The 23970-nt window shown below is 35.3% G+C and overlaps 1 protein-coding gene across 4 annotated transcripts in view; it reads right to left on the bottom strand.

Annotated features, from left to right (window-relative positions):
• Positions 1–23970, bottom strand: part of LOC106465008 — a 106637-nt gene that overhangs the window by 61896 nt on the left and 20771 nt on the right. For all 4 annotated transcript variants that reach the window (XR_002611886.1, XR_002611884.1, XR_002611885.1 and 1 more), the window contains exons 2-3: positions 12212–12388; positions 8607–8647 (exon numbers count right to left, since the gene is read on the bottom strand). Coding sequence is in view for 1 of the 4 variants with exons in the window: in XM_013925198.2 (XP_013780652.1) it covers positions 8607–8647; positions 12212–12388 (218 nt within the window). In the remaining 3 variants the exon portion in view is untranslated. The remainder of the gene's footprint in view (positions 1–8606; positions 8648–12211; positions 12389–23970) is intronic.

Raw genomic sequence — 23970 nt, 5'->3', positions numbered from 1 at the left:
TGAAGATAAAGAGGAATCAAGGAGTATGCAAGGAAATGGAAAAGTGGATAGGAGAAGAGTTGAAGTGGAGAGATAAGCTGTTAGTGAGAACAGAAGAATCCATCTGTCAGACAAAAATGGAGACCAAAGGCAAGCATAGAGAGAGACAGATGGGTCCATGCAGGGTCATAAAGATCATGAAGATAAGCATGAGAGAGGCATACATTAGCTAGGAGAGCATCTTATTCCAACAGCATAGGAACCAAGTAAGGAAAAACAGAGCAGATGATGAAATGTGGGCCAATGTGGTGAAAAAAGAGAACAAACCTCTCCATGGCATGAAGAAGTATTTCAGGCATACGGTGAAGTGACGAGAGGTAATGAAGACAAGTGGTAAGAAAGAGATAAAGGGGCAAAAATTGGGCACTAGAAAAGGAAATGGAAGTTAAAAGGCCCACCTCCAATCAGGAAGAGATTTCAAAGACTGAGTATTAAGAAATGGAAATGAAGAATGGCTGTAATTCAGGATAAAAAGTGTCAAGTAGATGAGGAAGATGAGGCATGTTAGTATTGGTGTATAGTTGTGTCGAGAACTGCGCCTGGATGGACCATAATATGAGATGAAGGAGGAAAGACAAGGTAGTCTTGAGTATGGGTTTCATATAGTAAAACATGGGAATAATCAAAAGACAAAGGGGAAAGAAAAAACAGAACATACCTGCAAAGTCATGTCAAGGAAGAGAACAGAAGGGTGAGGATTGTCTTCCATAGGTAAAGCTGTCCCTAGAGCAAACCCTGGTGGAGGAAGCAGCTAGTCAAATGATATTCATCATCCTGATCATGCTCAAATTAGGTAGGAGAAATGTTGGTTGAATGGATGGGAGGAGGATGCCCAGTGTGCATGAAGGAACCCATAATACATTGCAAAATCTCTGTCATATCTTTCATAGACAAGTCCCTAGTAACTGCAATAAACATAGGTCACGTGTTGGGATCATTGTCACTATCATGGGAGGAAGTAGACGTTACTGTCGCTTCTGAATTCATGATTGCAGAAATACCATAACAAATTAAAAGTAATTAAAAGTAAAAAAACAAAAATCATGCTCATTATATAAATTATGATCACTAAACCAAGAAAATTGGAATGAAACTTAAATCAGTAGGAAACTACTGCAAAACTCATGTAACTGATTAACAATTTTGAAACAGGTCCAATATAGACCATTGCAAGGAAAAGAATGAAGTTATTTTGAGTGCAAGTACTTAGGGGGAGCTACTGCAAAATGAGATTACTGTATCATCCTCCTGTTGGTGGAGGACTACCATTGCATGATGATGTAATCATACACTTTTGCAGTTCACATAAAACATGAGCTTTTTATTTTCAGAAGAGAGTTAGCTCAAGGCTAGTGACATGAAAGTCTCATGGCAGCTACACAAGGGATCAAGCTATTCTATGTGAGGAGGTGAGGTATCATTTTGAAAATTATATAGAACTTAATAGATACTCCTTTTTAAATAGGAAACTATATTTCATTATTTACTGTCATAAAGTACTAAGCCTCACTTCTTCACATCTGTGAGACAATCTAGTTTACATACAGTAAACAAATTGGACTTATGATACTACATCTTTAAGCAACATCACTTTAAAATATATATCAGTACACATTCTATGTAAACTCAATGCTACAAATATTTAATTCAAACATCATATACCACCTTTATATCTACAGAGAACAAGGACATACATTTTAAGTAGAAGGTCTGAGGGTAAACAAGAAATAGCATCTCAAACAGAGAAAAAGAAAATCAACAAAAGGCCAAGTCTGAGTTGCAAAAAAAAGTTGTACAGAAGGCTAACAGAGGTGGAAAAAAATGGATGTTATAGATCCCCTTAACTTTTCTTATGTTGTTATCAGAATCCATTCAGTCTCATGACAACCTCATCTGGTAATTTTATAAATCTTACAAAAAAATGGGGCACCTACTCAACTAAATATGAGATTAGAATACTTAAGCACTAGAATGAACCTTGACCAATACACAGAATACCAAGACTTCATGACAGAGTGGAATGATGCAAGTATAAATTATAATGTAAACCTGAATAGAAGGCTCTCCAATAACGACTTCACGACTGAGTGGAACAGTGTAAGTATAAATTATAATGTAAACCTGAATAGAAGGTTCTCCAATAATGACTTCACGACTGAGTGGAACAGTGTAAGTATAAATTATAATGTAAACCTGAATAGAAGGCTCTCCAATAATGACTTCACGACTGAGTGGAACAGTGTAAGTATAAATTATAATGTAAACCTGAATAGAAGGCTCTCCAATAATTACTTCACGACTGAGTTGAACAGTGTAAGTGTAAATTATGATATAAACCTGAATAGAAGGCTCTTCAGCAGACTCCATGAGTGAGTAGAACAGTGTAAGTATAAATTATGATACATACCTGAATAGAAGGCTCTCCAACAAAGAGTTTGAGATTGAGTGAAATAATGTAAGTAAAAGTTATGATGTAAACCTGAAAAGCATTACCATGTTAAAAGTGCACAATAACTTACTGAAAATGACATGAGACTTGTTGGATTACTATATATTTTGGCAATTTGAGTTAACAGTGAGAAAGATGCTTCTATACATGTACATATATAAATACAACTAAGTAAATTATTATATAAAACTTTGATCTATAGCAAATTAAGCTCACTTTACTGATTGGGAAAATGATAAGCTTGTTAATCAGATTTATTACAGGAATGAATTAAATATTAAAGAATTATTAGAAATTGTAGAAACAAAAAATATTATTTTGAATAAGGATTTTAGCCCAACTATTATAGAAACTAGTTTTTGTATATCGATTCTGTAGTGTTGGTGGTACCACAGGTGAAGGCTTTGCAAGATAATTTATGCTGAATTGATCCTACATATGTATATCTGTGTGGAAGAATATACAAGTCTCTCTCTCTCTCTTTCTCATTGTTAAATCACAACTTCTTACAAGATCGTCTGCAGGAAGGGTTATTTAAATAAAATATAACATCACAACATCAAAAGTTCACATTAATTTGTTAAAAACGATGCCATACTCGTTCACTACTCTGCATTTCAGTGGTCAATCATACCCCATCCTCATGATCATATTCATAAGATTAGTACCTTAGACATGCTTTATGACATCTTATGTCTCAATTGTGAAACATCTTCGGCTTCATGACCTCACCTGTAAGAAGACTCAAGATGTGGGTTGTGCAATCATAGAAATAGCTATGCTATTGGATGGTCAGAGTAGCATCTCTCTCTGAAGTAGTTGTCAAGCTGTCTTCATTTTGCTAGCATTGTCTGCTACAATATGAAGGAACATTACAATGTTTGCTGATATGTTCTGTTGTTGTGTTGACTATCTTGTAGACACATGGGGTTGTAGAGTAATTATAAAGCTGTAGGGTTAGAGCAAATAGTCAGTTCAAAATTAGGATAACTCTTTGTATAGCTTTGCACAAAATTCTTCATCAAACAAACAAATAAATATACTTATGTTTTTTGTAGAGTACCTAGTCCCTCTCTGCCTATTCAACACATTATATTTTCTTTATGTCAGTTGGCTTTACCTATTAAGTATTTTACCAGATCACTGAATGATGCAGAAAACCTCATTCTTGTTGTATCTGATTCAAGGGGATGGTTATCCTTTTATTGAAATTTCAAAACTTGTCCCTTTTCATCAACTCAACCAGAAGCCATCATTATTCAGTACTTGGGCCTTGATTGGACAAAACTTGCAAGGTAAATCACATTTTTTGTTTTTCACAGACAATCTTAATTAATTGTTCAATTCTGTTTTTTTCCTTCTGGATGTCAGTGAACATGGTTATAATTTTCCTGTACTGAAAATATATTTCCAAGAGGTACTTACCTCCTCTTACATAAATAGTTATTTTCATTCAGTGTTGCCCTCTGTATACAAAAATTGTTTTGCCCATGCCACAAGCTTTGACACTCCCACCCATCTGGAATTGACTAATTCCAATATGTCTCGCATGCAAATTATCTTGCAACAACCGTCCATCAATAAGAGAGCGACACACTCTATTTATGCGTGTGACTCCCTCTATTAAATTTTACCAAACTATCACTTCGAGTGTTGGTAGATAATGTGGGGAGGAAGGGTGGGAAGTGTAAGAAGAGGTAAGTACCTATGGGAAATACCTTTTCAGTATAGGAGAATTATTACTTCTGATATGGTACATTACCTGCACTCACATAAATACCTAAAATCCCACACTGAATAGGTGGAGGAACCAGTGCAACGGAAAGAAAGAAGCATCCTTCAAAAGCGTCTGAAGGACACTCTCCAAAAGGAGATCTTCAGAGTCGAAGATCATACGTATGAGACTACACTACTTCTGAACCAGATATACTCTTCACCCATTGTGGAAAGATGTTGCATGTATGAGCAGAAAGATGGAAGAGCACATCCAAATGGGAGAGAATTAGGGCAGGATAGTGATCTAAACCATACATTATTTATTAAACTCAATCCAAGAAAATATAAAAGTAGGTAAGATTAAAGGATGTGCTCCTAGGTTTAGAGTGGCTAGGGTGTGACAGACTGTACACGACAAATCAACTACATCCGAAACCCATGCCTCTGGGAGCCGACATCAACACAGGGGTAGGATGAGGATCATACCGTCGGTAAATCAACTACAATCCAAAACCCAGGCTATCGGGAACGGACATCCAAATGGGGGTAAGAAAGAGGATCATATTGGTGGCAAGTCAACTACAATCCAAAACCCAGCCATCTGGTGGGAGTAGGAAAGAGGATCATACCATCTTTACCTCAAGTTCATGAGACCAGAGGGAATCTCGTACTCCCTGACATATGAATGGGGCACATGATAACAGTGTAAGAAATTGAATGATCAATCCAAGAACCTGAAATCGAAAATATGTCTATGTAATGTAAACCATCTCACTGAAATACATAATGACCAGAACTGCTCCAAGTGCAATAACATCCTCGGTATAATAAGCAATGAAGGATAGCAGAAGAGGAAGAACCGTAGTAATCAGCAAGTACCTCCACCGTGACCCACAACACGAGAATAAATGAGTAAGGGAATAGACACATCTGTGATACATATGTGAGGACTTATGTTGATTGGTTCACCTCTAACTCCAAAATCCAGCCACTGGAGGATATCTCGTCATGTACCCCAGCAGAACACCACTGGCCTACTCTCAATTGAGTGGTTTTATAATCATATATATATATATATTTTATTTGTATTACATTAACACATTCAGGAGGATGCATCTACAGTCTACTATGCTAATGGCTTGGAACTGGAGAGTGGTAAGGACTCTCCCATTCCACTAGAAGAAAAGAGGGGGGAGAAAATGCAGTGGAGAAGCCAGAGGAATGACAACACCAAAGATAGTGCAATGGGTGACCACAAAACTCTATTTTGAAAAGCAGACCATACCAATATATTCAATACAAATTGAGCTGAAACAGCCGAGATAACCAAAGCAGTGCCAGCCAGGAAAGATCAGTCAGAAAGACCTGAACTGGAGTGACATGGACACAAAAATTTGGGGAAGAAGACTGATTGAATGAGAAAAAAACTAATGTAAACCTATATGAACATAATGACAGCCAGGGCAAGTGGATGATGAATCAGAGACCAAAAACAAAAGAGGTAACTAACTAAGAATTGATAAAATATTCAAAACTTCACATGGAAGAGTACCTCATACGAGGCAGAGCCACCAGACATTAGGAGGATTGAGAGGTCACTCCTTGGGAGAAAGTGTGTCAGGACCAGAAATTCAATTAGCAAATGAAGACAAAGCACCTGAAACATGACCCTCCAGGAGACATATGTCAAGTGTTTGGGTAAAAAAAAAATCCACTGTTAACCTCAAAGAGAACAAGATGGAATGTCGCCTTGGAGAGTGATATAAACCACCACTGTCAAAAATTTGAAATGAAACAGGATTAGTCAAACTGGACAAAAAGAAAAGTGTGAACTAAAGCATCTTGGACAGGCAGAAGTGCCCGGGTGTGAGAGGGATAAGACCGTTTGACTGTAGACCATTATTCTGAAGCCTCCTACTGATAGAACCACAACCCTCACCTTTGGAGATGAGCATCAAGGAAGAGAAACAATCCAGAAGAGGAGGAGGAACCGGTAAGCCTGACATCCTGGGGGATATGTTCAACCATCAACGCATATAAACAAAAAGGAAGGATGAAAATTCAGAGGAAAACCCAAAGGAAAGACTCAGATAACAGAAAACATTTTTTAATGCATACAAAGAGGAGAAGGGAGGTGATGTTTAAAAATACATACCTCAAGGAGACTAGAACGTGGGGTATGTAACAGGAAAAACTTATCCAACTGGAAAATCTAACTACCTGAGCCAACTGTGGAAGGAGTAGAAGAGTATGTTAAGACTACCCCTGTTTGGAAGGAGCTAACCGAAGCTAGATATCCAATAAATGGTGTTGGTAAAATCCTCTAACTGAGGAAGTTGGGTAATATGCAGACTGCCCCACAAAAGACATATGGAACCAAAACAAGTCCAAAGTTCAAGGCACAAAACTTACTGTAGAGTACCATGATCTGAAGCCTAAATGTGCTAATAGAATATATAACCTCCAAAGTGGTATTGTAGAATTCATAATGCAAAATGAATAACCAAATATAACTGTGTCAGCAGAAACAAATAAGTTTTTGTAATGAAGTAATAAGTTCCATAACTGGGTAGAAAGCTAAGATAATTCCACTTCAGAATAACTCAGTAAGTTAAAAATATTACCATTGTATAATAAAGAGTAAACTTGTTGAGAGAAATTAATACAAAGATACAGAAAAAAATTAAAATAAAACACTTGAAGAGAGCACAAAGTAAATGTTATAACACAAGTACTGCCAAACAAGAAGTTATAGTTCAGCAGAATTGAATAGAAGGAGTCACATGCGTCATGCGTGTGTGTTGCGCTCTTATTGGTGGAGGTTTGTTGCATGATAATTTGCATGCAAAATGCATTGGAATTAGTCAATTCCAGATGGGTGGGATTTTCGAAGGTCGTGGCGTGCAAATTTTGTTTTGCATATAGAGGGCAGCACTGAACAAGAATAGCTATTTACGTGAGAAGAGGTAATGTACCGTATTGGAATTACCTACTTCCCTAGTCAGTAGTTCTGAAGAGAAACAAACCCTTGATGCTCTCAAGATATTTTATAAATCTGTACTTCACCCAATTCACATGACAAGAAATATTGTGGGTCCTGCACAGATGGAAAAGTTTCTTTTCCCAGAAGAGAATGTCAGTGGAGTATAAACTATACTTACTGTTGACAGTAAAGATTTCAAATGTTACCCACTTTGAATGTCTGACTTGAAAGTGAGTCTGAAACTTCTCTTGAGACCAAAGTTTTCTGAGATTGACACACTTACAGAAGATGATGATGATGATGAAGAACAGCCTGAGAAGATGGGTAAATGTGGGAATGATTCCAGATAGTAGATATAGAAAAAACAATGGCATGTTCAAAGGGCCAATTAAAGTTTGTCTTCTTAAATACAGTTTATAAAACTATATGAAAGAACAATTTGTTTTTTTTGTTTAATTGATGGACAATATTCAATTAATAATTGATCAGCTGAAGTGCAGTATCAATACAGAATCACAACTACCACCTTGAATTAATAGTTTGTGTTAAAAATGGAAAAAAGTGAAAAGTGATTATTTTGCAAAATTATAACTCAATTACTAATCTATTCAACTTAGTAGTATCTCTACTTTAAACAGAATAGACAAAGGTTTCATTACTTTTGTAATGTATTAAGTTCGCTATCATTATTCATATCACTAATAAGTTTAATTATCAAACTTTATGTAATAAATTTGTGATGACATTGAATTACTAATTCATTATTGTTAATTACTTTTATTTGAAACAGGATTTAAAGTGCTTAAAATAATAAACTTCCTACAGTCAACGAAATTTCAGAAAGTCTTTACTGTTACAGGTAGCATCAGTGGTAATATTTTCAATATATTATTTTTAATTAATGGAAGCTGCAGCACTATGTAACCTCAGCAATATATTGAAAAAAGTGCATAAGTAGTAGATAATATTGTTTTTTAACTGTTTAGAAAAAACAGCAAATACCAGTAAATTGTATTTTAAATTTCTCTTGTAAATTTTTAGTAAACAGAAAAATTCAAAAAGTGCACTATAATGCCACTTTAGTGTCCGATAAAAGTGAAGATTTATACTTGCAGTTCAGTATAAATAAGTAACTGTGTAGTTAATAATGACTGGATGATGTACTGTAAACACATGCAATCAAAGTGAGGATTACACAGGCATTTTTACCTGTATCAGATTTGTTTATTATTATTATTATATAAGATATTTAGCATGTAAAACCAGTTATGCTACAAATACTCTGAAAATTACTTCAATTACATAATTTGACTCAAAACTGCTAAAACAAATACTTATCTTTTTAATATGAAAAATTCCCAAAGCAATTTTGATATCTCCATAAAATTCAACAAAAGAAAAAATTTCTAGCTTACTCACCTCTTAGCTCTTCTCTTCATTGCCAAGTTCAGTTTATTTCCCTGTTTATAAAAAATTCAAATGTTTACTTAAGTTTAAAAACAATTAACAAATTAATGAGACAGTGCTTCCCTTTCATGAGTCAAATTTTATTGATTAATACTAACTTCCAATCAAAGCAAGCTTCCTACTGAGATCAAAAATAAAAATTGACACAATAATGGACACAATTCATTAAATATACTGTTCTTACTTGTAAAGATGTGATGCATTGTTTTATTACTTGGGTACTCTGCTGTTAACAATATGTTTGGTTGTATATACACACAGGGGTTTTTGTATTTTACATTAAACTGATAAAGAGTATTACATGATAATAGACCTGTATTAATAAAAAAAAAAATCACCACAACCAAAGTAATAATTTGGACAAAGTAACACAGTTATAACTAAGATTATTACCAAAATAGGGGGAGGACTATATAGAAACTTCATGCTTATATTACAATATGCAAATTTATATATATATAACAAAAATGTCATTGGGGTGTCTGATTTTCATGCCAACACTTGTTGACTGATCTGTAACAAACTTGACATGCACCTTAAGTTTCAAGAGGGGTCTACATTCAGATCTGATCCCCATCCCAGCATGTCTGCTTTTAGGCCTATAGTTTTTGCCTGACCTCAACCAAACTTGATATGCACTCTTAGGGTCCCCTGATGAGTGACTCAAAGGAATCAGTGTTCAAAGCTAGCCCCTATACTACCGCCAAATCCTAGGGACACTCACTGACATCCCCATGTTTTAAATGAGTATATTAAGTGTACATAATGCAATATTAACAATTATAGTTGTTTGCACTGAAAACTCAACATTCAGTCAGTGTAAAGCATACTTAGGTTTAAAGGTCATTACTAAATTACAATAGTTTCATGAAAGTAAAATAACATAGTAAATGTTTCCAAACTGATCATGCACAAACTTTGATATAACAATGAAATTAAGATTAGATTTGTCTTCTAACATGAATAAATCATAAGTAAATGTAAAGGCAAAACATCAAGCCAGTTACTTGTACACTGACTATTAGGGTTTGTCGTACATGTATAAGTGGTCAAATTTGTTAAAAAAATACATTTCCCCTAAATCTACTGACTAAGAGAATGTCTACAGACCTAATTTTCTAAAGGAAACATTCCAAGTAACATGTGCTTTTGTAAAACTAAAAGTTCATAATAACTGGCAAAAACATATTAAAACTGTGGATTCAAAATAACCAAAGATTTTGCTTCTTTATCAATATTCTACAACAGTCTCTACATTAAGAGAGACATTATTTTCTAACATTATTGTTAAAATAATAAGCCTCAGAGGTTAATATATGGTAAAATATGTATTTTTCAAGGTAGTCTTATGTTTATAATGTTTTTCCAGAAAATTCTATATTTATTAAAAAAGAAAAAATACTAATACATTTTAGTGAAGCTAATATTTCATATCACCTATCAAAAACAGAACAAACTCTATGAGATTACAAAAATCAGAACTATAAGCTGGCTGACTTTCAGTGGTTTGATTCAGTTTATGCATTTGGTTTGTAGCAAGGAGATCCAGGGTTGGCAACCTGTGGCAAATCATCTGTGAATGACAAAATATGGCTCTTGGTCACACACACACAAATAAAGCAAAATGTACTAAGTAGCTAATAACATCCTCACAAATGTACCACGGGTTCACTCATCTACCTCTCCATTCTTTAAGATGCACCTAACCTCTGCTCTTATTGGTGCTTGTAGTCTTGTTAAGTAACCAACTTAAATTTTCTTTGGATTTTTCTACATTCCACTTTAGAGTAAATAAATTATGTGGGTATATGTATATTGACACGTACGTCATTTGACTTCCTATAACAATTGATTCTTTGCTCTAAATTTCCATTGAGTTTGACTCTTTTGAATACAAAGGTTGTAATCTCTGCATAAAAAGAGAGTGAATAATAATGTAACATGACATTCATAATGATCAACAATGTGATGTTTGTCAAGAGGATATTTTCACAGAGTTTCCAAGATATTGCAGTTATGAAGTTGTGGTTCTGGTACTTAGCAGAAAAAAGAGAGCATTGTTTTTGTTTTTTAGAAAATAAAAATAAGGTAAATTACCAACTATTTCAGTTTCATAGGATAAATGTCCCTGAAAATGTACTACTACTGTAGTAACTTATATAATCTATCTCACACATAAATATAAAGGTCTGGGCAATTTATGCATCTAGGTAAGACACTTATTCTACAACACTACTTCAAAAGAGCTTAAAAATAATAAACAGAAAGTGGACTATTAAAAATTAAAAACAAAACAGAAAAAGTATGTAGTTGTAATATAAAGATAACTAACCCTACCACTAAAGTTTCCAAATTATAATTAAGATTGAGAATGGACATGTTTCATGAAATTTGGTACAGATATTTCTCTTTACTACAACTAAAAACTACTTTCAGTAACAAACAAATTAATACATAAAACAGTGATGTTCCAAGAGAGTGGGATCATGGAAATCCTGCATTTTTTTGAAGTGTGCCTCCTTTAAAACAGCACATTGTGGACTCAGTGATGCATCTGAGATTTTGACCTGTGGAACACAAATTTCCATGAGTAAGCCTATATTCTAATGAACAAGTCTTTCTGATGCATGTTTTAAGTAGTAAACATGAATACATTCATTTTACCACTTTTGACCATTCATAGGGTCACTAGCCTTGAATTCTACTAGATCCAAAATGAAGCTAAACATTAGGCTATCACATCGGCAAGCCACACCTCCATGTGCCAGCTACACAGATCATGGCTAGGTGCATGAATATTTTTACATTTCTTTGCATTGTTTATGGCTCATTATTGTAACTCTACTCATAAAAGGAAGTAAATATAGGATAAGATCATTTGTAGCATGACTTACATTACTGACAAGTAATAGAACAGAAACAAAATTACTGTATTAATATAACTGAAGAGTACTTATGAACTACTCCTTGTGATGTTAATATTAATGTGCTAGTGATAAGTCCACTCATAATGTTCTGGGTTGAGCAAAGCTAATTTAAATATGTCTAATGTGCCACATACACACAGATTTCACTTTGAAAACTTAAAAAGTGTTGCAGAATTGTAACAATAACTTGTTTAATTGGAAGTACTAGCAAAAAAGTACTAACACAATCCTATTCCATCAACTAAATATAAAGTTTTACCCTCAGAATATTTTTTAATATGTCTCAAAGGTGTCTGTCAAAATTTCCACTGTGTCCCCTTTATTCTGATATGAGGGGACATAGGTCCCTTAAACTGTAGAACCTAGGAACAACACTGTGGAACTATACTCCAGAAATCTCAGTTTTCATCATCCAAAATGATCTAGAAAAAATATATTTATTGCAGTTGCAAACCTCAAACATCTGAAGCCATTAGTAACATCCTAGAGATAAATCTTGTTCACTGGAAAATTGCATTAAGAGCAAAAATGGCATTATACTCACTGTTCTTTATTTTGCTGCTTTTTGATTTTATCAGTGTGTTTCTCTTGCAAGTTTTGTGAATTTAAATAATAAAAATGTTTACATACTTTTGAACCACCTCGAGGAAAACCAAGTCGAACTTTGGAATCCCTCAACAGACTGGCTACACGATTTCTTTGAATCTTGAATGTTCTCCAAGCCTGTGCTGTACCACTTTCTCTTGCTACTTTTTGAAGTTCATATTTCTTTCGAATTTCCTTCCAGATTTCTGGTGTAATCCATGGCTGAAAGATTAGGAAACTCAAGATACATCTCTTACATACACTACTGTACATAATTCATGCCAAGTTTGGTAAACATACTATTATAGCATTTAATGTACAATGCAGAGATGAATAAAACAATTTCACTGATTAAATGTTAAATTAATGCCTGTCTAAGAAACCAATATTTTTAATAAGCTTTTAAAATTTGTTTACAAGATACTAGAGTTGGGCAACTTAATAATTTAATTGATATATATGATTAGATGTAAGCAATGATTATACTGATTAACGTTACATAAACTAACTGATTAATAAAAATTACAATTAATTCCATAGGTCCTATTTCAGCCAGAAAGGTCTTTTACTGGAGACAGTGCAACAGGTGACCTCTTAACCCTATTTTGAAAAGTTAGCAAGCATGAGCCAGGGAAGAAGGCAGAGCACCCCCTGGTGCTGGCTTTTTCATGATAGTCCATTGAATAGGTATGGTGTAGATTAGACAGTAGTCAGATACCATGAGGATACCTCAAGTGGTCTATGGATAAGGAAGAATCAGAATAAGATGAAGAGAAGGGGGCATTCTGTGGTATTGAGAAAGGTGAAATGTTGAAGACAAGGCCACCCAATAACTGGCAATAGTGGAGACAGGTGAACCCCGTTGAACAACCAAGTAAAAGGAATGGAGATGTCCAACGGTAGGAGGATCAGGAGGAAGGTGGCAACAGGTGGACCAATGTTGAAAACCACATCCCTTATTTGGGTAGATGGACCAGGCAGAAAAATGCTCGGAACAGGAGATGAAAAGATTACCAGATTGGAAAATATGGTTCAATGGGCAATGGACTGCACAAATTCAAATATGAAAGAAGAAGGACAAGATCCCTTGATGGAAAGAAATGTTGAAGCAACAGAATGTATAATTGGTAGGGTGGCATAGAAACAAACCAAGTTCAAGCCAGCCAGAGGGGTACCACCAAAAGGGCATGATAAGGAGTGTCTTGAGTGAAGGCCACGACCCGAGGTAAAAGATGGAAAGGCGGGTATTATGACAAATATAAGACCAAACCTGGCAGAAAGCAGCAAAAGCCAGGACCAAGGGATGGAGAAAGATGATCAGAAGAGATTAATCATAAAATCAAGATTATTGGGTACTGGAGAGTAAACTGACACCAAATAGTCCATGCTCTTTTTCTCTAACAGATAAGGGCAATCCTAAATGTGAGAATCATAAAAGGAGATGTAGAATGACTAAAAACACAGAAATAAGGATCAGATAGATGGGGAGGGCAAGGCTTGAGGTTGTGAAAATGTAAGTGCCCCAGAAATGGTAAACAAAATGAGTTAGGGTTAAGATTAAGAAATAGGAAACAAGACGAAGAATATGATACAGGGGGGAAAAAAAGAATGGTGCATACCTGAGAAATTAAGTCCTGAGAATAGAAGCAAGTTTAAGGTTGCTCTTCAATAGGAAGAGAAGTTCCCAAAGTATAACCAGGTGAAGGAACAAGCAAATTTGTCCTATCCATTCTCCCTACAAAATGAGAGGAAGGAATATATGAAGATGTGACTGGAGCTGAAGGTTCTGGCTGCATAAGGGAACCCACTATCCTATTCACAATGGCCACTACATCATCCCCAGGGAACATGCCTCCATAAATTATAATTGTTACATAATCTGTGTGAGGAAATTAGTCACTCATACAAATAGTAGAAGACATTACATGAACTAGTGTGTTCATAGTTTGAAGAAAGAAATTAAGTTCCCTAATCATCACAGATTTTGTTAAGTTGACAAAGAAAACAACATGTTTGATGTGTTCAGTGCTGAGGAAAAGAATGAAAATTCACGAGTGCTAATAGCATAGAAGGAGTTAGTGCACAGAGAGATTGTGTTGCCCTCCTATTGGTAGAAGGCTTTTGCTGCATAATAACACCATTATGCAGTTGTGCAATTCATGAGAAAATGTGTCAGAACAGGTGGGAGTTGCCTAAAGGCTAGTGGCATGCAAATCTCTAAGGCAGATGCACGGCAAAGATAGCTTTCTGTGTGAGGAGGTGTGTGTTATCTTGGAACTGCTGACTAGTGGAAAGACTAATAGCTAGCACCAACTTTTCTTTTTTTCTTTTTTAACCACTTACTAGAGTGAAGGCAACTGGTAGGTAGCACCCATGGCTATTTTTTTCTCATACATATCATGCTTTGAGGAATGCAATACTAATTGATTAATCAAATGTAATCAATTAATGGGGCCATTGATTAACAGGTTGGCAAATCCTACTAATTGTCCAGTTCTAAAAATATTCAAAAATTCATTAATTTCAAATAGAGCCTTTTACAAATAATGTATGCAGTTTTATAACATAATATATTAATTGGTACAACTGATGCATACATTTTTAGATGTACATTCATGCTTTCATCAAGAAAAAGTAATAATTATTCACATATTCATGTATATCCTATTGTTTTTTAAATATTTTCTTCAATTTTGAAATTAACATAGTGTAAATATAGGCTAGATGCACTAAAAAAATTAAAGGGATACAATTTCATAGTAAATTGTCCTTAAACCAAACAAACATTAGAGCTGAAATGATTTTACTTCAGACTCACTGTTAATTTACTGCACAGGATCCAATGCATAAATCAGTTTTATTACTATATGTAGTCGAAGCCTCAAGAACCAAATAGCCTCAAATTTGAAGTAGACAGAGTTAGGATCTAACTAAATTAACTTGTCACATTTAGTAAAAATGTAACAGGTATATTGATGGCTCCCTGGACACAACTTATGGACTATCAAAACAATCATATTCAATGTTATTACATCATGGGCAAGAGAATAAACAATATATATCTACGTATGACCAAATGATTTTAACTAAGTTTCACTATCTGTATAAACTGTCTCTAATATACTATCTATATGTCATAGCATTTGATTGGCTAAGTGCTCTTCCTGTGGCAGATCTTCAACTATAGGATTCTATAATTCTTACTATATTCATACATGTCACAAGGATTATAGCCTTTGTACATAGAAGGTTGATTCTTGTAAACTTGGTATCACAAGTTTCATCACACAAGATTGATAAGTTCTTTGGTGCAATTAAATCTAATATTCAGTTGAATAATGATAGTTTGGTTAAATCAAACACAATATAAAATTTAAACCTTATAATTAGTATCTTCTAACTTTCAATAAAGAAACTAATTCAACACAAATATAGAATAGATTGAAATAATGTTATCAGTGTTTGTTTCTATGTGTATTAATTGTTCTTTTAGTTATACAAAATCACAGTAAATACAATTCAATTTGGCTAACATTATTTTTTATAATTTTTTTTATATTACCCATGAGGTTTGTATTTGTTTTATGTATTCATTTTAAGTACATTAATTTTCTATGAACAAATATTCAGCTGTACTATTGTTCCTAACTTTGCATATTTTTTTGGAATTATTTATAGACCAATTATACAGTTGCAGGGTACCCAATGCAGTTTATACATGTACATATATATATATTTCATAATAAACTAATATAAGAAATGTGCTAGAGGAGTTTATTTTAATAACAAGTTTTGAATGTGAGAAAAAATTTCAGAATAACATATGTGTATAAATTACAATCCATGCAGACTAACACACAATCATTACAAGAATTTAATATGAGTGCTACTTACATATTCAAACATAGAGGAAATGAGAATTACTAGCTTTATTATATATCACATTTACTGACTAACAGTTTTAAGCTATTTTTTGCATATAGAGATACATGAGTTGGAAAGGATCTGAAGTCTTAAAATTAAGTAGAAAACTTATTACTTTGAGAATTTTTGAGAAAAGGAATGTGACATTCTTATTTTGCAATTACTTGCAAGTTTTTTGAAAATTTGATAATAGAACTTGACTGTAATAAATTCACTTACTTTGGTAGTGGTTTCAAAGATTAACGAATATTGGTTAACCAAAGGTAAAATCAAATGTACAGTGTAAGGTCCTACACTTTTACATACTGTAGTATACATTTGATCTAAAGCAGCATGAAGTTACAACTTTTAATCATGCTTGTAACTAAACTGTGTGGCACCCTGTCATGATAGCACTGGGGAGGGTATCTCTGACCTTTTCAACCGATGTATAAGAACCTGTGTGTGTGCTATGTACTTCAGTATGTAAGCACAAGCATATAATTTTCATTTTCTGTATGCTTTCTTCCAGGCTATACTGAACACTAAACATATTGTTGATTTCTGACTTTTCAGACAAAAAAACATCAATAATTGGTAATGAAATAAATCCTGCCTCGTATGTGAATAACACAACACTGAAAAATATTTCTGCCGATTCTTATTTTCTCTAAAAAAATCCAATTGTGGAAGTGTAACGGTCCCAAATATTCACTGTTAAACATAAGATGCCTAACTACTGTTACAATTATCACACTGTGACAATAATCTTTGTGATTTTTTATTATAAGTAAATACAAACAATGATACTAATATTCTTACCATTAACATACTTAATGAAAATACTTGCTGTTTAATATTACGAGCCAGATGCTTTTTGTAAGCAGTTTTTGGTTCCCTAATTTCTTTTTTGAGCTCACAGTATCTATCCCTGATTTTCTCCTTCCTGTCCTAAGTAAGGTTTTATCTTTTTTCTTCTTTTTAGAAATATGCCTATTTTGAATTACAAGCAATGAAAAAAATCTGTCTTGCATAATTTCTTATCTCAGTTAAATAATGAAAAATCTTGTCTCATAGTCTCAAGAATTAGCACTTTGAAAATTAGAAACTTAAATTTTTTAAATGTCAACCTGAGAGAAAAACCTTAAACCTAATTATATAATGATCACTCTTCTCCAAAGTTTTCTCCATTTCAACTCTAGTAACTATATCTTCATTAATGGTCAACAACAAATCTAAAATGGTTGATCCATAACTATTTCATACAATAAAACATCCTGAATTCTTTCAGAAACTTTTCTTTCTCACTACTTAACTCCATACTATCCATCTAACAATTAGATTATTGCATTAGTAATAGCACTTCTTACTTACTTATTACAAGGTACAAACATAAACAATGTTTCTTAAGGAAAGATTGCTTTAATACAAAAAAAAAATGATGGAAAGTTAATATCAATTATTAACCAATAGGCCAAAATGTGATAAAAATCACACTGACTGCAAATGTTTTTGTTTCACATTTTGGATTCAAAATTAGATATTGATATAAGTATTTCTAATTATTCCAACTATCCAAGTAATTGTAATACCATCATTATGACTTCTCATCATTCTTTATTAATTCAAGGTTGTTGACATGATTGCAGTTAATGTGATTTTTATCACACATTATAGGCATATTGGTTTTTAATAATTTTCTATACCTTGGCATCTAAACTGTGATACTCATTATTCTTTATTCACTCCAAAAACATGTTATTTACTGAATAATTTGCTTATTTAACAGTATATGTCAGAATTATTAGACATGAACTAATAAAAGTTAACACTTTTTGATACCAAAATGTGTTTCCGATAATACTTACCTCCTCTCAAACCATAGCTTTATCCAGATGAAAGTTTCTCTTCTTTGGCCATCTAAGTGTTCGTATTAATCTTACCTCGCTTGATCCAGCCTTTATACCTCATTATACTGCCCAAAGCAAGTTAAATCTTGTAAATTTCTCTACCTACATTGATGTGTCCCCTAGCCAAGATCTGTATATAAGCTCCCCATTATTACTTCCTATTCATTTTGAGATGGTCCAAATTAGCAGACCCAAAACTGGCCATTTAATAGGGAGGAAGGGCGGGAGAGTGTGAGTGTGGAGATAAGTATTATCGTAAATACATTTTTTGGTATAGAAAAATGTTAACTTCCAAAACACACTTACCTCCTCTCACACTACAGCTAGAAGTTCACATTGACAAGGTGGATGGGCTGGTGAGGGCAAGATCCACACAGAAAACATCTGCATAGAAAGGAGGTATGCGAAAATGAAATATAGTAATAGCACATTAGTTGGGTCTACACTACTTCTGGAACAGGTATGCTCTTTGCCCAGATAACATGAAATCTAATTCCTGGGCAGTAAAAGCAGACTGACCAGAGAGGCAAAGCCCTAACATTGTTGGAAGAAAATGAATTCATCTAGGCCCCAACCAGACAGACGAGATCCCATGTCTTGTCATTAGATTTATAGGGCAGTGGACACAAATCAAGATCAAAGGTGTAGTGGCTAGGACATGACGACTACTTTTAATTTTGTCTTGTTTGGTAATATGGTATTATTGGAACCCAACCTGAAAGTTACAGGATGTTTCATGTTGAGTCACTGGGATAAGGAAGATAAGGCAAGCAACACAAAAGTGAACAAACCTTCTCCCCAACCTGAAGAAATGTAAAATGCAAGAAACCGAACTCGGTATTAAAGGACCTGTCATGTCTTACTCAACCTGAAGAAATAGAAATTACCTAGTCTACTATTAAGAACCAAAATCCGAACTCCCCAACCTGAGAGGCAAGCCTGTTCCCAGAATTATGTGGAAAAAACCAATAGCACAGGAATTGATGCTCCGCGTGCGGAATTACAAGGAGTCAAGGACCATCTTCCATAATCATCGAAATGAAAAGAATAACCAAAAAAGAAGGGCCATGCTCAACTCAACCGATTAACAAAGAGTCATCTCTGAATCAGAATTATGAGGAGGCTCCCATGTAGGCTGGTCATGCTCCAACCTTACATTTGGGAAAACCATCCAGGGTTATTGGTAGGAGAGTACCCAACATGGCACTCTTCTCCTTGAGTGGAATAATGAGTTCAAGCATCACTAAAAGAAATAAACCTCTGTCCACCACTCCAGCAACTGGAAACAGGGAGTGGTAAGGACTCCCACACTCTACTAAGAGGAATGGAGGGATACTTGTGTAGAGGAGGAATGATGCTCAGGAGACAGTGAAATAGGTAAACCATCTTTCCTATTTTAAAAGCAAACCGATCCCAATTTATCCAATCTAGGAGTCAACAGGGGTGGGCAAAAACCCTTTTTACTTTACTCATGATAGTCCATGAGTAGTGGTCCAGCAGTGTATATAATTGTGTACCATCCAGAAATTGCACAAGGTGGTGTTATGGAACACCCCATCTCAACAAAGCTCGTTGCTACCAGGAAAAGTTTGGTCTGTCAACTGGTAGCTAGTGTGGATTGGGAAAGAAGCATACCTTACCAGTTAACACCCACCACCGAGAGGGAACCAAATGAAAACAATGAATGGGTCCCTGAAAAAACATAGAAGCAAACACAAAAGAGAATAGCATGGTAAATAGCCAAGGGGGTAGCTGAAAACCTTCCATGGAGGCAACTGTGAAATCTATATAACAATACAATTGCTTATGTGTCTGTTAAAGAAGTGACATGTGCACACATGCATATTTAGATAGTAAGGTGCATGCACATTATCATGACAGACAAAAACACTTGTTCGCAGATTTGTGTCTTTATTGCAATAGTACTTCTTTAAATAAAAGATTTCTAGAATAATTAAAAAGAATTCTAATTGTAGACACCAAAATCTTGTCATACTATAATTCTGCTATTGGTATACCTTATAAGCATGTGCAGTAAGAATTTCACCCAGAAAAACAGTGCAAGCATCTGCCTGTGCCAGAGAGCTGAAAAGCTCAACAAACAAATCACTACAACTGAGGAATATGAAGGAATAGCAAAAAAAGGTGGATGTAAATATCCTTCATTAACCATTTAGTACAATAACATTAAAAGCTTGAAGTTTTCAAAAAGGTCTGACGTTAGGTCCTAGATTAACATTATAAGTTTACTCATAGATAGTATTAAGTACAGTATAGTTTAGTTCTAACTAAGCTTATCTCTTTATCAAACCTAGGCCTAACATTTCAGTGTCTATGATTAAATTTTGTTTGTATTATTCTACAAACCTTGTATTTAAAGAAATACTATTGCAATAACGATACTAATTTGACAGTAAACGTTTTGCAGGTCTCTGCTAGTCATGTAAATAATGATATATTAAGGTATGAGGTGTGGCCCACATGCTAACCTGTATAATCTCCTCCAGCAGGTGACACAACCAAGCTGCAAGGGACATTGAGATATGGCAGACTTGATGAGATAAGACCAGAAGAAGTCTCTCCTCCTCCAATGAAAACCCAGAGTAAGCAATAAGAATCAGCTAATGAACCCAACCTGTCAAAGAGACAGAGGATAAGTCACATGACATCTTAGGGTCCCAGTGGAGAAACAGTGATGTGAACCCTGAAACTCTTTAGTGCATGCAGCATAAAATTGGAGAGCCTGAAGCAGGCAAAAAAGACTATCTGAATCTAAGTAGTCATAAAAAAGAGAAATGGAGGGAAGATGAATAGGAGAGAAAGCCTTATCCTCTTCTCTAGCCACTGAAGTTTTAGGTAGAGAGGACCTATCGGGAAACAATAGCACATAAGTGGAATGGTAAAGAGTCCTGTGAACATGAATCACAAACACATTTGAATGTCAACAACTGCTAGCCAACAACAAAAGAAAATAAGTCTTAAGAGAAAGGTGATATAGAAAACGTGTTGCCAAAGGTGCAAAGAGTGGACAAGATAAGGTATGGAGAACCACTGTGATATCCCAATTAGGAACCTGGAAAAAATGATGAGGATGGATAATCCAAAAAGATTTCAGAAGCAAGAACAAAACCCGGGGACTCAAAAACTTTTAAGTTTCCTAGAAAAACAAAAAGTAGCTAACAAAGCTGCCTTTTCTAGAGAAACATACAAATGAGCCAAACCTTTGTCAGAAACTGAGAAGCATGCAGCACAGTTGGATGAGAAGGATTAACACCATGTCTTAGAGATCAATGACAATAAGTAAACCCTTTCCATTGATAAACATCCAATGAAGAATGCCTAATGGACCACATTAATAAAGATGCCACTCAAGAGGTCAATCCCCGACATCATGCAACAGACCACATAAAAGCCAGGTGTGAAACCAGAGAATGGTGATCGCTGGATGAAAAACATCCAACTGAGGCTGACATAAGAGATAGAGCTAGAGGAAGTGGAAGAGGTTGGTACTCCTGAAAATACTGAAGGAGTGGAAACCAAGGCTGACCCAGCCAATGTGGCACCACCAGAAGAACTAAACAGGATGAGGAGTGAATCAGTGCAAGAACTTTGGATAACAGACAAACTGGAGGGAATGCGTAAAAGATGAAAACCTGTCCAATCTTGGTTGAGAGCATCTATGCCAAAAGACAGCAGGTGAGGTACAGGAGACCAGAAGGATGGGAGCTGGGCATTCTAGTGTGTGGCAAAAACCATTGATCTGTGGCATCCCAAGACAAGAGCAGATTCAATAAAAACTTTGGGTTGAAGCATTCATTCCATGTGAAGATAACTGATCAGCCACTAAATTCATTACACCAGGAACATGATAAGCAAGAAGAAGCATTACCACTTTCCCTCACAACAATGTAAGAGCCTGAGACATAGCTTGTTGAACTGCTAGAAGCTCTAAAAGACTGATGTGGAAAGAAGATTCCTCTTCTGTCCAGATGCTCTTGAATTCCATATCTCCTATACAAGTGCCCCATCCATGGAGAGAAGCATCTGGGATAAGATGTATCTCTGGATGTGGGGGTGGGAAAGGGACACCTATTGTCGTGTTGTCCCTGCCCAACCACCAGATAAGATCAAGCAGACTGGAAGCTGATAGGATCACAGAACAATCCAATCCATGCAAATGTTCCATTGGTCCCATAAAAACCACTGATGGGAATGCATGTGAGCCCATCCTAAAGGAATGAGTGATTCCAAGGATGCCCATATCCCAACAAGAGATAGAACCACACATTCTGGAGGAGAAAGAGATGACTGTATTAGAAGAATAGCCCATTCCTTGGCCTGAAGGTGTAGAGGAGATGGCTGGATCCAACAAAGACAGGAATAAAAAACACACCTAAATGGATGAAGTACTGTGCAGGAGTAAGAACAGACCTCTTTGTTTGGATGACAAACTCAGCTCTTGCAGCTTCAGATAAAAGAGCGCAAATTTGGATTTTTGCCAATTTGTGAGAAGGAGTGAGAAGAAGCCAGTCATACAATGGTCCAGCAAAAGAAGTATGGGGCAGATGCTAGGCTGTATTGTAGAACATGAAACCAAAAAATCTGTCTCATGTGCACAAAACGGAGATAATGATATGAAGATAGGCATTGGTGACATTGGACTTAGTTATCCAAAGACCGGGTGAAAAGGACCACCAAAGGGAAAGAAACAACTCCATTGTAAACTGAGGAGGCTGGTGGAAATGATTAAAATGAGAAAGGATGCTAACTGCCAGTTTTCTTTGGTACTACAAACAAAAAGTAAATGCAGGAAACCGTCCGGTAGAATACTGGGAAAGGCAAGAGGCCAGTGTCGAAATAGAAGAGTGGAGATGGGCCACATCCAATCGAGATTCCATGGAATCTAGAAAACCTGCAAAAATTGAACATCTATGAAAAAGGTGCTTTTGTGAAATCTCTAAAGGCTGAAGAAGAAAGTTGAACTCTCACAAGCAAGGTATCTCTCTCCAAAAGATCCCAGCAACAAAGAGACCAAGGAGAGAGCAGAAGCTGATAACCTTACCAAACTAGAAGTCAATGAATGACTAAGATTCTCTGAAAATTGAACAGGAGACCTGTAATAGGGCCATAAGAAACAGATGAATCCGAGAAAACAGAGTTAAGCTAAGACGAACAGGTATTAGGCCTAGAACCCCAAATAGAAAAAAAGAGGATCTAACCTCTAAGAATCTAAATATGGGTTCTCAGAGTGATGGAAAGCCAAGGCATGCTGGTCTGATAAATAGGGAGGATAAAGCATGGCAACAACCTCTCTCAATAGATTTGCAAATCTCCGAGCATGCACAGCAATGACTGTAAAAGGTCAAAAGACTAGGTAATCAGCTGAATGACTTTCCCCCAACAAAGAAGAAGAGCCATAAGCTACAGGAGAAATGCTCAATACATTACAAACTTAATGTACTAGTTGCAAAAAACAGTGCAGAAGGATGGATGTCTATCCATGGCTCGTGATTAGCTGTCTGAGCAAAGGAAGATACTGGAAAAATAGAGTCAAAATATCCACCAGTCCACCTCCGATCCCCCACAAGCTCAGCCTCCGAGCTGACAGAAGAAACATCAGACCTCATGCACGATTTCTCCTATGTGTATGATGGCTTAGATGTCCTCTACAGAAAGGGAGCCTCCCATGACAACCGTGTAACTCTAAACTTAAGAGGTGGCAGAGTAAGAGCACTAGGAAACTCCATGTCAGAGATGTGAATTTGTGAATTCATTTTCAAAACATCTCAGAATTGTTTTTTTGTAAAACAAAGAAAATAGACAAACTCAAGACACAAGAAAATAGGTATAAAAAAGAAACAATCATCTAAAGTGTAGGCAAAAATAGAGCTATTCAACAGTGAAAGGAAACTCGCAGCAAACACATAAAACCATCGTCATAATGTTCTGTCATCAAGAAGAGTGAATAAGAAGTAATAATGTAAGTAAAAA

This window comes from Limulus polyphemus, unplaced genomic scaffold (genome assembly GCF_000517525.1).
Source record: "Limulus polyphemus unplaced genomic scaffold, Limulus_polyphemus-2.1.2 Scaffold1810, whole genome shotgun sequence".
Taxonomy (NCBI): domain Eukaryota; kingdom Metazoa; phylum Arthropoda; class Merostomata; order Xiphosura; family Limulidae; genus Limulus; species Limulus polyphemus.
This window is presented reverse-complemented; position numbering and strand designations above follow the sequence as displayed.